Source organism: Gigantopelta aegis, chromosome 10 (genome assembly GCF_016097555.1).
Source record: "Gigantopelta aegis isolate Gae_Host chromosome 10, Gae_host_genome, whole genome shotgun sequence".
Classification (NCBI taxonomy): Eukaryota; Metazoa; Mollusca; class Gastropoda; order Neomphalida; family Peltospiridae; genus Gigantopelta; species Gigantopelta aegis.
Genome location: NC_054708.1, coordinates 79,549,644 through 79,567,630, shown reverse-complemented (window position 1 = coordinate 79,567,630; position 17,987 = coordinate 79,549,644). Strand labels below are relative to the sequence as shown.

The 17,987-nt window shown below is 37.9% G+C and overlaps 1 protein-coding gene across 1 annotated transcript; it reads left to right on the top strand.

Annotated features, from left to right (window-relative positions):
- The first annotated feature begins 90 nt into the window (after positions 1 to 90).
- Positions 91 to 16,221, top strand: LOC121383318 (arylsulfatase B-like). The gene is made up of 8 exons (XM_041513269.1): positions 91 to 746; positions 3,623 to 3,809; positions 7,558 to 7,778; positions 8,418 to 8,529; positions 9,585 to 9,680; positions 12,856 to 13,099; positions 13,755 to 13,906; positions 15,588 to 16,221. Exons 1-8 carry the CDS (start codon positions 495 to 497, stop codon positions 15,857 to 15,859), a joined length of 1,536 nt encoding a protein of 511 aa, XP_041369203.1. The 5' UTR covers positions 91 to 494; the 3' UTR covers positions 15,860 to 16,221.
- The last annotated feature ends 1,766 nt before the right edge of the window (positions 16,222 to 17,987 follow it).

Genomic DNA, 17,987 nt, shown 5'->3' with positions numbered 1-17,987 from the left:
ACTGTTCCTTGTCCTGTGGTTAGTCGCGGAGTCCGCGCATTGGTGCTAGCGTAACTAACGTATGAAACCAGTCAACGTGGAAAACGAAAGTTACCTTTTTCCTTTGATTGAATCAACGGATAGCAGTTAGATCCCCAGCATGAGAGTTCGCGTATATGTGTGACATAGAGATATATGTGTGACATAGAGATATATGTGTGACATAGAGATATATGTGTGACATAGAGATATATGTGTGACATAGAGATATATGTGTGACATAGCGATATATGTGTGACATAGAGATATATGTGTGACATAGAGATATATGTGTGACATAGAGATATATGTGTGACATAGAGATATATGTGTGACATAGCGATTATTTTTATCTTAGAAACAACCCGCCGAAGTGTTATCAGCAGATAAACTAAACACGCTGTGTCATGTGATATCCATAAAGAGTAATCATGTGACTTAAGATCAAGTAGTTTTGTAAATAAAGAGTGATAAATATGTGTGTATTTATTTTCATTGTGGTCACTGCGTTATTTAGCAACTGTCATTCGGTACATACAGATAAAAGACCGAACATTGTGTTCGTTTTAGCAGACGACTATGGATTTCACGACATTGGCTATCACGGAAGTGAAATAAAGACCCCTAACTTGGATAGACTTGCCGAGGGAGGTGTCAAACTGGAAAACTATTATATCCAGCCAATATGTACACCATCGAGAAGTCAGCTCATGTCAGGACGATATCAGGTAGAAAAAATCTAAGGCATGAGTTCCTTATTTTCTCCATAACGATTTTAAAGAAATATTTGTTAGAATTAGTTTAGGAAAGACTTCCGAACGTTCCAGCATAGGCCTACTATCACTAACCCAGACCCTAAACCTAAGCCTGGATGAATTGAATGCTGGAACATTCAGAAGTCTTGGGCCAAAAACTGAAAACAAATGTGAATAAAAGTATAAAATTTACATTAAATTATCGTTTCCGAAAATCAAGAAATATCTCGATATATAGGCCTATCTGATACACATATAATGATATACTGACAACCATAGAAAACACAGCACCAACTTAAGTGTCATTAAATCAGTGAAAGTAGCAAGCAAATTCTATTCTGGCACTGTATTACGAAAAAGAAACTATTCTGTAAAGAGATGACCAGCACTTATTGTGCATGGGGTACCAAACAGAATTTCTGGTAATGTGGTACAAAATGTCAATAACGGGTGTGGCCACCATGGGCATCCAATATGGCAGCACAGCAACGTCAAATGCGAACCAAATTTGCCTCCAATTGCTGAAGAGAGTGTAAGCAGGGTCTTGCAGCCAGAGTAATTATCCCATTGCTACCCAAACATGTTTTAGGCCTATAGGAGCAAGGTCTGGTGACAGAGATGGCCATGGAAGGACATTGATGTGTTGCTGGTTCAGATAGGCCATGGTGAGTCTAGCCATGCGAGGCCTGGTGTTATCATGTTGTAATGTCTGTAGATGAGGGTTAGCTGCCATGTGGGGCATGACATGGTTTTGGAGGACCTCGTCTCTGTAGGTTTGGGCGTTGCAACGTCCTCGGAAGATGTGAATGTCTGCCCTACCTTGTATGCTGATTCCTCCCCATATCATCACACTACCACCTCAGCAATTCACCTCATGGACACAACAGTTGGCTTATCTTTCACAACGTCTCCGCTACACCCGCATCCGCCCACTGGCATAGCTGAGATGAAATCTGGATTCATCTGTAAAGAGGATCTGTCCCCAATGGTGTTGTGTCCATCAATGATGCGTTCGAGCCCACTGAATTCGCTATTGTCAATGTCGCTGTCATCGATGCCACTGTGTCAGGATGGGTCCAGCGTAGGGTCTTCTTGGTTGCAGGCCCTGCTCCCGTAGTCAGTGTCGTACAGTCTGTTGGCTGATGGGATCATTCAGGCTGCAGGTTGAAATCTGTTGTGCAGGTGAGACAGGTAAATTTGCCGATCTTGATGGTGGGTAGTGATGTGTTGTGGACCAGGACAGGGTTAATCACATGTCGTTCCAGTTTGTTGTAGGCGGGGTTGCAATCTCACAACCATAGAGTTGTGGCAATTGAATCTACGGGCCACTTCCCTCGCCGACAAGCCAGCTCTAAGACATCCTATGGCTCGTTCCCTCTCATTGCCAGAAAGTCGCAGCATCGTGAACGTTGCATTAACCTAATGTCGATCACAACGTGAATCTGATCACTCAATTTCCCAGCTTTATAACCATAGAACTGGTACTGTCAGGTTCCAGTGGCATGACATACACATGCGTTTTGGAGATTTTCAAGAATTCTGCTCCCAAACAATAACATGCTTCAACATGTGCACAAAGTACAGTTTGACGTGATCTTCCTTCCCCTTGCATTCATTGTACCCTATATTTCAGACCACATCTCCACAAAAACAAAAAATGAGCCATATAACTGAGTTCTGTGTTTTCTATGGCTGTCAGTATATGTATTGTCAAACATTTTTGTGCACCCGATTATTAGAGAACATACTGTGCATTTTGAGTGCACTGGCATAACCAGGGGCATGGGTGCTATGCCCTTCCCCCACTCCAATCTTTTTTGTAAAAGGTGGCGGATCTAAGGGAGCTAGAGTCCACCTAAATTTTGCAACTGTTACTTTTTTCTTTCTTTTTTTACATTGGAGAATCGGAGGAATTATCCCTTCTGGAACATTTGTGAGTTTCGGCCACATGTCATTGGAGCCCTTCTCTTAAATGGATTTTCTGGATCCGCCACTGTTATATATTTGCTGGTCTCCCCAAACATAGACCACTCATAGACAATGTATGTGCCCCACCACTGGCTGAACCAGAGGGGAGGTCAAAGGAGTCCCATGACCCCCACCCATTTGAAGTGCCTTTATTAATGACTTTTGCTTTTACAATTCATCATCCACAATTGATAGACAACACTAAATTGCCATGAAAATGCATGTCTGAGCATACATCTTTATTTCAAAAAGGGGTGGGACGTAGCCCAGTGTTAAAGTGTTTGCTTGATGCACAGTCAGTTTGGGATCAATCCCCATAGGTGGGCCAACTGGGCTATTTCTCATTCCAGCCAGTGCACCATGACTGGTATTTGCTACCCTGTCTGTAGCGGGTTTCCTCTAGAAGACTATATATCAGAATTGCCAAATATTTGACATCCAACAGCCGATGATTATTAAATCAATGTGCTCTAGTGGTGTCGTTAAACGAAACAAACTTTAAGTTTATTTCAAAATGTTGCAGGGAGCATGCCTCCGAAACCCCTACAGATTTCACTTTCTTTGATAGCTCGTCACACTTTCCTTGTAACTTGCACTTTTTAGAATTTTAGCCGGCTCTATAACAAAATCTGGGATTTGCCCCCTCCCCCCCCCCCCCAAAATGGGTGGTGCCCCATATAAAATACTGTTTATGCCAATGTTTGGGTGGCATTTGCAGCCTACCCCATCAATTATTAAATGAATGAATGCACAAAAATACACATTGTCTATTGTGTGTGAAACAAAGGTAAGTATATGATAGAATTAATCCTCCATCATTGAATGAATTTTGAGCCATGCCTTTTGGTATGATGATGGGTTAGTATTATTTTTGTTTATAGATTCATACAGGACTCCAACATGGCATTATCTGGCCACCTCAACCCAACGCTTTGCCGCGAGACAGTCCAACACTAGCCGACAAGCTCAAACAGGCGGGGTATTCCACACATGCTGTTGGCAAATGGCACCTCGGTTTCTACAAAGAAGAATACCTTCCTACAAGACGTGGCTTTGACTCCTATTATGGTAAGTTCTACTATTAGCTTATTTCACAGGCAGTGAAGATTATTGCACTGCTTTGCAGGTTATTTCACAGGCAGTGAGGATTAGTACACTGTTTTACACGTTATTTCACAGGCAGTGAGGATTAGTACACTGTTTTACACGTTATTTCACAGGCAGTGAGGATTAGTACACTGTTTTACACGTTATTTCACAGGCAGTGAGGATTAGTACACTGTTTTACACGTTATTTCACAGGCAGTGAGGATTAGTACACTGTTTTACACGTTATTTCACAGGCAGTGAGGATTAGTACACTGTTTTACACGTTATTTCACAGGCAGTGAGGATTAGTACACTGTTTTACACGTTATTTCACAGGCAGTGAGGATTAGTACACTGTTTTACACGTTATTTCACAGGCAGTGAGGATTAGTACACTGTTTTACACGTTATTTCACAGGCAGTGAGGATTAGTACACTGTTTTACACGTTATTTCACAGGCAGTGAGGATTAGTACACTGTTTTACACGTTATTTCACAGGCAGTGAGGATTAGTACACTGTTTTACACGTTATTTCACAGGCAGTGAGGATTAGTACACTGTTTTACACGTTATTTCACAGGCAGTGAATATTACTATACTGTTTTACATGTTATTTCACAGGCAGTGAGGATTAGTACACTGTTTTACACGTTATTTCACAGGCAGTGAGGATTATTATACCATTTTACACATTATTTCACAGGCAGTGAATATTACTATACTGTTTTACATGTTATTTCACAGGCAGAGAGGATTATTATACCATTTTACACGTTATTTCACAGGCAGTGAATATTACTATACTGTTTTACATGTTATTTCACAGGCAGAGAGGATTATTATACCATTTTACACATTATTTCACAGGCAGTGAATATTACTATACTGTTTTACATGTTATTTCACAGGCAGAGAGGATTATTATACCATTTTACACATTATTTCACAGGCAGTGAATATTACTATACTGTTTTACATGTTATTTCACAGGCAGAGAGGATTATTATACCATTTTACACATTATTTCACAGGCAGTGAATATTACTATACTGTTTTACACGTTATTTTACATGCATTGAAGATTATTATACTGTTTTGCCAGTTGTCACATGCAATGAAGATAATTATATTGTTTGGCCACATGTAGATTGCAAAGGCAGTGAAGATTATTATTTTGTTTTACAGGTTATCTCACAGGCAGTGAAGATTATTATACTGTTTTATAGGTTATCTCACAGGCAGTGAAGATTATTACACTGTTTTACAGGTTACCTCACAGGCAGTGAAGATTATTATACTGTTTTATAGGTTATCTCACAGGCAGTGAAGATTATTATACTGTTTTACAGGTTATCTCACAGGCAGTGAAGATTATTACACTGTTTTACAGGTTATCTCACAGGCAGTGAAGATTATTACACTGTTTTACAGGTTATCTCACAGGCAGTGAAGATTATTATACTGTTTTATAGGTTATCTCACAGGCAGTGAAGATTATTACACTGTTTTACAGGTTACCTCACAGGCAGTGAAGATTATTATACTGTTTTATAGGTTATCTCACAGGCAGTGAAGATTATTATTCTGTTTTACAGGTTATCTCACAGGCAGTGAAGATTATTACACTGTTTTACAGGTTACCTCACAGGCAGTGAAGATTATTATACTGTTTTATAGGTTATCTCACAGGCAGTGAAGATTATTATACTGTTTTACAGGTTATCTCACAGGCAGTGAAGATTATTACACTGTTTTACAGGTTATCTCACAGGCAGTGAAGATTATTACACTGTTTTACAGGTTACCTCACAGGCAGTGAAGATTATTATTCTGTTTTACAGGTTATCTCACAGGCAGTGAAGATTATTACACTATTTCACAGTTTATCTCACAGGCAGTGAAGGTTATTACACTATTTCACAGGTTATCTCACAGGCAGTGAAGATTATTACACTGTTTTACAGGTTATCTCACAGGCAGTGAAGATTATTATTCTGTTTTACAGGTTATCTCACAGGCAGTGAAGATTATTATTCTGTTTTACAGGTTATCTCACAGGCAGTGAAGATTATTACACTGTTTTACAGGTTATCTCACAGGCAGTGAAGATTATTATTCTGTTTTACAGATTATCGCACAGGCAGTGAAGATTATTATTCTGTTTTACAGGTTATCTCACAGGCAGTGAAGACTACTATGCTGTTTTACAGGTTATCTCACAAGCAGTGAGGACTATTACACTGTTTTACAGGTTATATCACAAGCAGTGAAGACTATTACACTGTTTTACAGGTTACCTTACAGGCAGTGAGGACTATTACACTGTTTTACAGGTTACCTCACAGGCAGTGAAGGTTATTACACTATTTCACAGGTTATCTCACAGGCAGTGAGGAATATTACACTGTTTTACAGGTTATCTCACAGGCAGTGAGGACTATTATACTGTTTTACAGGTTACCTCACAGGCAGTGAGGACTATTATACTGTTTTACAGGTTACCTCACATGCAGTGAGGACTATTACACTGTTTTACAGGTTACCTCACAGGCAGTGAGGACTATTACACTGTTTTACAGGTTACCTCACAGGCAGTGAGGACTATTACACTGGTTTACAGGTTACTTTACAGGCAGTGAGGACTATTACACTGTTTTACAGGTTACCTCACAGGCAGTGAAGGTTATTACACTATTTCATAGGTTATCTCACAGGCAGTGAGGACTGTTACACTGTTTTACAGGTTATCTCACAGGCAGTGAGGACTATTATACTGTTTTACAGGTTATCTCACAGGCAGTGAGGACTATTACACTGTTTTACAGGTTACCTCACAGGCAGTGAGGACTATTATACTGTTTTACAGGTTACCTCACAGGCAGTGAGGACTATTACACTGTTTTACAGGTTACCTCACAGGCAGTGAGGACTATTACACTGTTTTACAGGTTACCTCACAGGCAGTGAGGACTATTACACTGTTTTACAGGTTACCTCACAGGCAGTGAGGATTATTATACTGTTTTACAGGTTACCTACAGGCAGTGAATATTATTACACTGTTTTACAGGTTATCTCACAGGCAGTGAAGATTATTACACTGTTTTCAGGTTATCTCACAGGCAGTGAAGGTTATTACACTATTTCACAGGATATCTCACAGGCAGTGAAGGTTATTACACTATTTCACAGGTTATCTCACAGGCAGTGAAGGTTATTACACTATTTCACAGGTTATCTCACAGGTAGTGGAGGTTATTACACTATTTCACAGGTTATCTCACAGGCAGTGAAGGTTATTACACTATTTCACAGGTTATCTCACAGGTAGTGGAGGTTATTACACTATTTCACAGGTTATCTCACAGGCAGTGAGGACTATTACACTGTTTTACAGGTTATCTCACAGGCAGTGAGGACTATTATACTGTTTTACAGGTTACCTCACAGGCAGTGAGGACTATTATACTGTTTTACAGGTTACCTCACTGGCAGTGAGTACTATTATACTGTTTTACAGGTTACCTCACAGGCAGTGAGGACTATTATACTGTTTTACAGGTTACCTCACAGGCAGTGAAGACTATTACCCTGTTTTACAGGTTACCTCACAAGCAGTGAAGACTATTACACTGTTTTACAGGTTATCTCACAGGCAGTGAAGGTTATTGCACTGTTTTACAGGTTATCTCACAGGCAGTGAAGGTTATTGCACTGTTTTACAGGTTATCTCACAGGCAGTGAAGACTATTACACACATAGGAAGTGTTCCGGTAGACACAGTGACTTGTCCGGGCAGTGGGAGGATTTTGATTCTGGAAGACGTTGGTGTGGCTTGGATTTTCATGATAATGAAAAGCCTGTATTCAATGAATCTGGTGTGTATTCAGCACAACTGTTTACAGAGAGGGCCATCAGTATAGTGAAAAACCACGACCAGACTAAGGTACATGTATACATATATCTACTGCTGCTGCTGCTAGTAATATTATTATTCCTTTAAGATGGAGATATTTATACTTATATTTTTCAAGACACTTGAATAACAGCCTCTTGACCTGCTGTTTTTGTTTTGTCTTAAAAAAAGTTCAAAGTTGTTTTGTTTAATGACACCACTAGAGCACACTGATTTATTAATCATTGGCCATTGGATGTCAAACATTTGGTAAATTTAACATATAGTCTTTGAGAGGAAACCTGCTACATTTTTCCATTAGTAGCAAGGGATCTTTTATATGCACCATCCCACAGGCAGGATAGCACATACCACAGCCGTTGATATACAAGTCGTGGTGCCCTGGCTGGAATAAGAAATAGCCCAATGCATGTTGATGTTGATATGAATGTATGTTTAAAATATTAAACAGTTAATACAGTAAAACCTCTCAAAACCAGACCTTCTGTAAACCAGAATTTCCTCAAAACGAGACTTTTTTAATTGTAATTTTGTGGAATTGTTGTTATTCTATAATAAACATAATATATATTTTTTTAATCTTATAAGGAAAATAATGTCATGATTATTATTCTAGTCATTGTGTTTCTATAAATGGGCTGAGAGATTTGTTTTGTTGTGTTTTTTCAGCCGTTTTTTCTCTATCTAGCCTACCAGTCAGTACATGCACCACTCCAGGTGCCAAAGCAATATTTGAAGCAGTATTCCTTTATCAAAAACCATAAAAGAAAACTTTATGCAGGTAAGTGGAGTGAAACAGTCACATTTGGAAAATGGATACCATTAGTCTGGGTTCATATACACTTATATGTATTCCTGTCCAATCAAGGTTCAAGCATATCCACCCAGCTCAAGAATGAGTCTTGATTTATGCCAGAAATCCAGCCTTTGTCACAAACAAAAGGAGTGTTTGTTCAGTACATCTAAAAGTACAGCTGTCTACAGTATATATATATATATAAAAAAGTCTGAGATTTACCAGTCATGGGGCATTGGTTGGGATGGTGAAAACAATGTGAGTATATCACCCCTAACAAAGCATGTGCCTTTAAACTGAATTAATTGACAGATCAGAAATGTTTTATTTTGTTTGTTTAATACATTCATTTCAACTTGATTTCTGTACTATGCTGGTGTATCAAATGTTCAAGCACATATCATAGCTGTCTGGGCTGTCTATCCAGGACAGATGATTAATTATTAGTTATTAGTGGTTAGTAAGAAAGAAACTGGTGTAGTGGCCTTACACCTTCTCTTGCACTTTGCCATTAAAATGCACTCTAGGTGGGAGCTGGTACCGAAATGTGAACCCAGTACCTACCAACCATATAGAGCTAATGGCTTACCCAGCACACCATGCAAAAAGACTAGGGTGGGTTTTTTAATACATAGCAAGTTGCAATGGTTTGACTTTCTGTCCTGGAAAGGCAGTCCAGGCTGCTCGACTTTGTCCCCCAGGACAGTGTGCTTGAACCTTAATTGGATAGTTAAAAAAAAGTTTTAACGTTTGTTTAATGATACTACTGAAGCATATTGATTAATTAATCATCGACTATTGAATGTCAAACATTTGTTAATTCTGACTCTTAGTCATCAGAAGAAATCCACTTTCCCACAGACAGGAAGACAAATGCCACGGCCTTTGTCCAGTTGTGGTGCACTGGTTGGAACAAGAAAAAACTCAATCAGCTGAATGGATCCACTGAGGTGGTTCGATCCTGCAATGCAAGCATCTCAAGTGAGCACACAACTGATAATTATAAGTAAGTAAGTAATGGTTTGACAGTTTGTTTCCAGGGATGGTGTCTTGTATGGATGAAGGAGTCAGGAACCTAACTGACGCACTGAAAGTTACTGGACAATGGAACAACACGATACTGATCTTTTCAACTGGTATGTATACCATACCGGACATGTATTTATTACATACCCATTAAATCATACTCTATAAATACAGTCCTGAATACAAAAATGAAATACACTTTTCTGTATTCAACTTAACTGCCGGAACTATACTGTATTCAACGCTACTATTTATAGCACATAAGGGAATGCCCGTAGTGATATGTAAACAAAGTTGGTGCTTGGTTTGAATTGCCTGTTAAAGCAGTTAACTGTTATGTATGTTTAAAATGCTATTTTGTCGAACATTTGAACTGAAAACAGACGAAAACGGTAACGAATATTTACAATTTAATGAGCGTGATACCAAAACTAGAGACGTGAACACTACTCACCAACAAGCTTTTAATCCACAATTACGATCGACGACAGTCATGTTTTGTACCCTTGTTTTGGCTTCGTACACAATAAATGAAACATATCCAAAGGTAATTCTGTGATATGATATATTTGACAAAAGGTACTTTTTATTTCTTTCATATTTTAAAACTTAAAATTAATATTTTGTCCAGAATTATGAAGAGAAAAAAAATACCGACCTGTAAACAGCATTGTCTGCTTGTTATAGGAATTTTACAGGGGTCAAGGTTAGTAGACTAGTTTTTATTTTAATATAGCGAAGCATTGTAATAATATAGCTAATTTTGAATTTAAATGATGTCAGTATTCCATGTTTTGGGTTTGTACACAATAAATATAGCATATCTTACAATAATTTCACTAGAAATCCATATGTTGTAAAAGGTACAATTTTTTAATCACAAGATTTTGTTCAAACACATTCAGGTGCATTAGTAATGTTAAAAATAATAATAATTCAAAAGCAATTTTGCATTGGAATTTTTCCAGTATTCTTAAAAAGGAAACGTCATGTACCCAGTTTATGGTTATTGTAAAGAGATGCAAAGTTACACTTCATTGGAATACTGACATTAATTCCCTTACTTGCTTATACAAGGCTTTTGGACTGGTATGCATATTCAATAATATATAATGAACATTATTGCTTAATATCAACAAGTATAATCTTATATTTAATTAATAAAACGGTTAAATGTGATGGCTATTATATATAATGTGTGCAGCAATTTTGTACAATCCCAGTGACTACGCCCTCTGGCGACCTGGTGGTTATGTAATACTTAACGTGTTACGTCAGGTATTAGGTTTAGAACAGAAGAAAGAAATGTACCTATTTGTGTGGATGCATCACAATGTTCTGTAATAATATCCATCCCAGTAAGCCAGCAATAAGTATATATTATGTTTCAATACAAAATAAACCACCATTGTCAAAGTGTCGAAATAACTGTATTATGTTTTGTCTCTACATTAACCCACGTACTGAAATGATAATCAGAGTGTTTTCTTAGTTAATTGGTCTTTTCTTTCCGTGGCCTGTACCTGTGGTTCCTGATTGGCAGGTGTATATTTGAAAGGTTATCAGTCAAGGTAATTACTTTCCGCTGTCGTCTAGACACACACAAAAATATGTTCCTGTTTTATTAAGATCACAGGGTATTGTGTGATAACCGCACGGATACCCCTCAAATCATAATGGACATTATCAGCCATCCTGCTTTATTACTGTAAGTAATTCTGTAAAACCCTTGATTAAGTAGACTTTCCCATCTAAAATCACAAAACTGACCAATTACGTCGTCCCAAAGAAAAGAAAATTATCACATGGGTATCTTGAGTGGTTGTTTTGGCTCCAACATACCCTACCAATAGGCCTAATAATATGCTTTGTTTCTTTAGATTTTTCAAGAGAGAAAAATACTATAACTCCATTTCATTCTATTGATGCAGATTGAAATATATTTAGTTAAATAGTTTATTATTCTATCAAGTCTTTTATGTTGTTTTACAAGTGAGGTTGATCAAAGAGAAGCGACTTGTCGTAAATTAGAGCGTTTGTTTACACTGTGCATACAGGAGTTGGTTGGAGCTGACGTCACTTCACCCCAAGCTAGAGTATCGGACGTCTTGAAAATGAAAGAAAAATAGCTGCCATCACTTTTTTTTATTAACTCTAAAATTACGCATTTTTCATTTCTTAAAGTGTCAGTATGTGTTGGTTGTCCAGATATGCATCTTTCCAACACACAAGGCTCATGTTTGAGTTAACTGTCTCTATAAATAAAACATTAAATATTGCCATTGGTGAGGTATTGGACAGCACTTATTATCAGGAAGTTTCTTCCTGTGATTTGATAAACACGGAAGTAGGTACTATTGTGCTTGAAACAATAGGGTAATCCAAAGTGCTTTATTTTTATACAGAAGGAAGCAGCATACTTATTTTCTGTGTATAACGTTAAGAGTAAGTGGTTGTAGTATTTATATCTGTGGTGTATATGTTGATTGAAATGTTGCTTGTAGCAGTTTGAGCTATTTCTTGTTCCAGCCAGTGACACTTGTGTAACACAGGTCAGGGTATGTACTATCCTGTCTGTGGGATGGTGGTTAGGGGACGTAACTGCCTATTTTTTCTCGTGAATTTCTATATACCAATTAAAATCCCATAGGCGACCATGTTAACGTTTGTGTTTAAAAACACTATGTGCAATATATCAACCAAACTATGACCTATAAATATCAGTACTACAACCCCTACCTTAAAGTATTAACTGCAGAAAATGGTACCTTTCATGGCTCATTTTCGGTATAACCAGATGCTTCTACAGCACCCCTAGTTTCGCACAAAATTTGTGTACTTTGTTTTACAGGTACCCCATACATGTTCCAAGCACAAGGCTACTTGACACGGTGGTACTACATCAAATAAAATTGCATACATTTTTAGCCCAGATGAAACTAATTTTTTTTGCAACCAATACACTCACATTTATAACCAATCACAGGACTTGTGGTGTTAACTTCTCTATCAAAAGTTCTGTGCACCTCAAACTTCGACCCAGTCCGAAATTAATTGGTTTAGTGCTACCTATAACAGATCCCTTGCTGCTAATCAGAAAGAGTAGCCCATTGTGTGGCAGCAGTGGGTTTCCTCTCTCATTATCTGTATGTTCCATAACCATATGACTGATGCTATATAACCGTAATTAAAATGTGTTGAGAGTGTTAAATAACATTAAATGAACCATTTCTTCCTTTCTTCCTTCTATCCTTAAGAATTTGTTTTCACTTTGTTTCCTTCCAGACAATGGAGGTCAGATTCATTCTGGTGGGAACAACTGGCCTCTGCGAGGGTGGAAGGGTTCACTTTGGGAAGGAGGGGTGCATGGAGTTGGGTTTGTTCATGGGCCGATGCTCAGACAGAAGGGTGTTGTCAACAGTGAGATGATCCACATCTCCGACTGGTACCCGACACTGGTTGGACTAGCTGGAGGAAATCTGAATGGAACCAAACCATTGGATGGCTTTGATCAATGGGAAACCATCAGGTTTGTCTCATGTCACAAAACATGTTCACAAATATATATTACTGGCCTCGGTTCAGGATTTAAAATTGTATGGGAAACACTTTTATTCTGTTCCATGCCCTGTGATCATCAGAACTCATCAGAAACAGGGTGTTTTTTCAACTTCTTAAACATTTTAGCAAAATTTGCTTCTGATCATCCTGGTATCTCCAAATGTTGTTTATGCAAAACAGAAAATGTACATACCGCCAGGCCTAGAATTTGGAACGTTAGTGGGTAGGGTAATTTAACCTAGACCAATGGAGATTTTTTAAGGGAATTATGGCCAGAAGGCAAGGCAAGGCAAAAATAAACAAGTGTTTTAATATAACACAGCAGCACCCATTCAAAATAAAAGAAATGTGAGTGGTTTCATGTTTTCATAATAAAACAACTTTCAGGAGTCATGCTCGAGCATGATGACCAGTTAGTAACATGCAAAATAAGGCACAGTCAGTTTGGCCGTGAGACTATGTTTAATTTTCAGGCTGCCATTAAATTTGAGCCGCCTTTAGAATTTATACCTTGAACCATTGGTGACCAGTACAAACAGCAATTACATGTATTGACAAAAAAACACTGTTACTGAAGGCTGGAATAATGATCATCTCACCATAGTGCTCACCTTGTGTTTTAGTCAAGGAAAGCCGAGTCCTCGAAAAGAACTTCTGCACAACATTGATATCCTCTATCCAAAGGTGGGCAAGCCGATGTTTACTGACACATTCGATACCAGAATCAGAGCAGCATTACGAGTTGGAGACTGGAAAATTATCACTGGAAATCCAGGTATTTGTAAACCTGTACAAAGGTGTTAACACACAAGTATTAATGTACACATATTTGCATAAAATATTCAGGTATTCAGGTATAGTGGATTAGTCATGGGTGTTTTTTATATGGAAAATATCAACCGAGTCTATGTTAATTGGTATTTGTCGAGGGTCTGCTGAGACAAATACTAATTAACTAGATGAGGTTGATATTATATGTATTAAAAAACATGAGTAGCGAATTCTATTTATTCTATAATACTTGTAAAATAACATTTTCATTTGATATTTAGTAAATTACAGTACTAAAGTTGCCTCCATCGGTAATATGACGTCATCATAATTAGCACAAATTAGCTGATGATTAGTTAACCAATGTGTTCTAGTGGTGTCGTTAAAGGAAACATGTCACGAGACCATGTTAAAGCTCATTTTAAAAGCAAAATGATATAAAAATAATATACAAATAAGTTTATAACAATAAAATACGTGTAACTGTCTTAAAACATAGAAATTACACCAATCAGTATCAAAGTACAATTTATGCATATTTATCGGAGCTTTCAGAAAAACCCAGAAGTAACGTTAGTCACGCTGTACTTTTCCATTGTTTTTAACTGTTTATATATATGGAGTAAAGGGCTTACAATCTTTTCAGAGCCCAACAATGCCATACTGCGCGGCCTTAGGGTGTAAAAATAAACAATTTAATGGATCAGGATTATCTTTTTTCGGTTTTCTACAGAATTGTATCCGAACAAAGATGTGGGTATTTTATTGCAAAAGAAAAGATTGGACACCAACACCGCATAGTACTTTGGGGTCAGCCCATTTACAGCCCAGAGCCTGAAAGTTACCCAGAGACAAAAACAGAACCCGGATGTTAATGCCGAGGTGTACACAAAGATACACCTCAGCATGATGTATTTATATATGTTAAAAAAATAAATGTAAGAAATATATTTTTTAAAGTAAAAAATTTATTTTTTTATGTTCAGACTGTACATAACGAAATCTGTATTCACCGTCTGAAGAAGGAAACATGAATTAAGTCATTAAATATGTTATATACAAACATGGGATTTGGCACGAGGAAACATCTTTCAGGCTCCAGGCTGTAAATACATGTAGGTTGACCGGTCTCGTCTGGCACCATCGGTTTCTCCACCCTCCGGCTCGCTATCTGTTTCTTATTCAGTATCACTGTTGTAAGTAAATATGTGTCTTTCTTCATTTACCAATGGCTCAAGTTGATATGGCAAAACTTTTTGCGAACGAACACTCATTTTTTTTGTAAGCTCTGCAAGTCTTAGATTTTTTGTGAGTGGTACCGACTAATGCTTAAGTGTAAGGCTCCAGATCAAGCGACGCGTGACTGACATCACGGACCATGTGATCGGCCTGCTCATTAAAGATCGGCAGTTTACGTTAATAGCTCGTATCTGTTTTTTACGGAGTAATTTTAAGTAATTAATTTATTATTTATTTTACATGGTGGGTGCCAGATATAGTCCACATGGCATGTTTCCTTTAAACAAAACGAACTCTAAGACTGTATGTCAGAAATACCAAATGTTTGACATCCAATAGCCGATGATTAATAAATCAATGTGCTTTAGTTAAACAAAACAAACTTTTAACTTTTCATTCATTCATTCATTTATTTATTTTACTAAGTTCATATGATTTCATTTTAGGCAACAGCAGCTGGATTCCGCCCCCCGATGTTTCCCAGGATGCCCCACTGAGCCACCCCCGAGTGGATGAGAAGAAGAATGTGTGGTTGTTCAACATCACAGACGACCCGAATGAACACCGAGATCTGTCAAACCTCCACCCAAACATTGTACACACATTGCTGGATCAGCTCTTGTCGTACAACAACACAGCAGTACCTCCCCGGTTCCCTCCATCTGACCCCCGGTGTGATCCCAAACTGCATGGAGGGGTCTGGGGACCATGGGAATAATTAGTGAAGGGGTCTGGGGACCGTGGGAATAATCAATGGAGGGGTCTGGGGACCGTGGGAATAATCAATGGAGGGGTCTGGGGACCATGGGAATAATTAGTGAAGGGGTCTGGGGACCGTGGAAATAATCAATGGAGGGGTCTGGGGACCATGGGAATAAACAATGGAGGGGTCTGGGACCATGGGAATAATCAACGGAGGGGTCTGGGGACCATGGGAATAATCAATGGAGGGGTCTGGGGACCATGGGAATAATCAATGGAGGGGTCTGGGACCATGGGAATAATCAATGGAGGGGTCTGGGGACCATGGGAAATACTCAAAAGCTATATTCTTTTATTAAAGAGAATATCTTGACTGTGTTTATTTTTATGAAACTGATTTCTGGGTTTCTGGTTTCAGCAAGTTTTCTAAGAAATCGTTTAAAAGTCAGAGGAAGAGGGTGAGACGTAGCCCAGTGGTAAAGTGCTCGCTCGATGTGCGGTCGGTCCGGGATCAATCCCCATCGGTGGGCCCATTTGACTATTTCTCATTCCAGCCAGTGCACCATGACTGGTATATCAAAGGTCGTGGTATGTACTACCCTGTCTTTGGGGTGGTGCATATAAAAGATCCCTTGCTGCTAATCGAAAAGAATAGCCCATGAAGTGGTAACAGCAGGTTTCCTCTCTCAATATCTGTGTGGTCCTTAACCATATGTTTGACGCCATATAACCATAAATAAAATGTGTTGAGTGCGTCATTAAATAAAACATTTCTTTCAAGTCAGAGGAAGAAAACAGCTTTGAAAAGGACAAGTGAAAATGTCACAACAGACTAAGTCATCAAGACATTCTATTTTATGTTTCTTCGTCAACAAGTAAGAAACGTGTTCAATGAAAATGAAAACTAAATTTCTGTTTTTAAAAAATGACAACTTTAACAACAAACACAGTTCTACATCTTTATCTGTCAAAAAATAGTTTATTATGAATTTGTAATATTTTGTAAAATAGAGATTATACTTTTGTATCCGTTTAATTTTATTATAGTGATAAAGACATTTTTTACCTCTTGAATAATTTTTCTGGTATCCAACATAATTATTCTCAACAATAAATCAAATATTTTGATTTAGGTTTTTTTCATGATAAAATTAATTTAATAAATAGAATTCTGTCCCGGGTTCGATCCAATGCTATTCAGAGACTAGACCTGTGAAGGACATGCTGAAACCCATGTGGTATAGGGGCATGTTAAAACAGTTCACACTCATGCAATAAATAGACTAATAGTTTAATATATAGAGGATTCGTCACAAGTATTTTTTAATATAGAAAATATCAACCAAGTTTATGTTAATCAGTATTTGTCGAGGCTCTGTCTCAACAAATACCGATTAAATAGATGAGGTTGATATTTTACATATTAATAAACACTAGTAACAAATTCTGTTTCTATAACACTTCTAAAATAAAACCTAAATGGGATGTAGCCCAGTGGTACAGCGCTCGCTCAATACACGGTCAGCCTGGGATCGATCCCTGTTGGCTATTTCTCGTTCTTGCCAGTGTACTACAAGTGATATATCAAAGGCCATGGTATGTACTACCCTGTCTGTGGGATGGTGCATATAAAAGATCCCTTGCTGCTAATCGAAAAGAGTAGCCCATGAAGTGGCGACAGCGGGTTTCCTCTCAATATCTGTGTGGTCCTTAACCATATGTTTGATGCCATATAACCGTAAATAAAATGGGTGTCGTTAAATAAAACATTTCTTTCTTTCTTTCTATAGGAGAATCTGTTTGGAACACTGTTTCTGTGATCACATTTCAGCATCTGCTACAAGTAAACATGACAGGGATGTTATGTGACATTTATTTTATTTAACGTCATCAAGAATACTTTTAAAAACAACATACTTATGAACTTTCCATTGAAATAACGTTTTTTTTGTTTAATAACACTACTAGAGCACATTGATTAATTAATCATCAGCTATTGGATGTCAAACATTTGGTCATTCTCACATGTAGTCATCAGAGGAAACCTGCTATGTTTTTCTTAATGCAGCGAGGGATCTTTTATATGCACTTTTCCACAGACAGGATTGCAATATGATTTTTGGATTCTGATTGGATGTATCACT

Excerpts from the sequence above, each read along its gene's own strand:
- LOC121383318 (XM_041513269.1), top strand. The coding sequence starts at position 495 with ATGTGTGTATTTATTTTCATTGTGGTCACTGCGTTATTTAGCAACTGT. Across the intron at positions 747-3,622 it reads TCATGTCAGGACGATATCAG|ATTCATACAGGACTCCAACA; the intron begins GTAGAAAAAATC and ends TTTTGTTTATAG. Across the intron at positions 9,681-12,855 it reads GATACTGATCTTTTCAACTG|ACAATGGAGGTCAGATTCAT; the intron begins GTATGTATACCA and ends GTTTCCTTCCAG.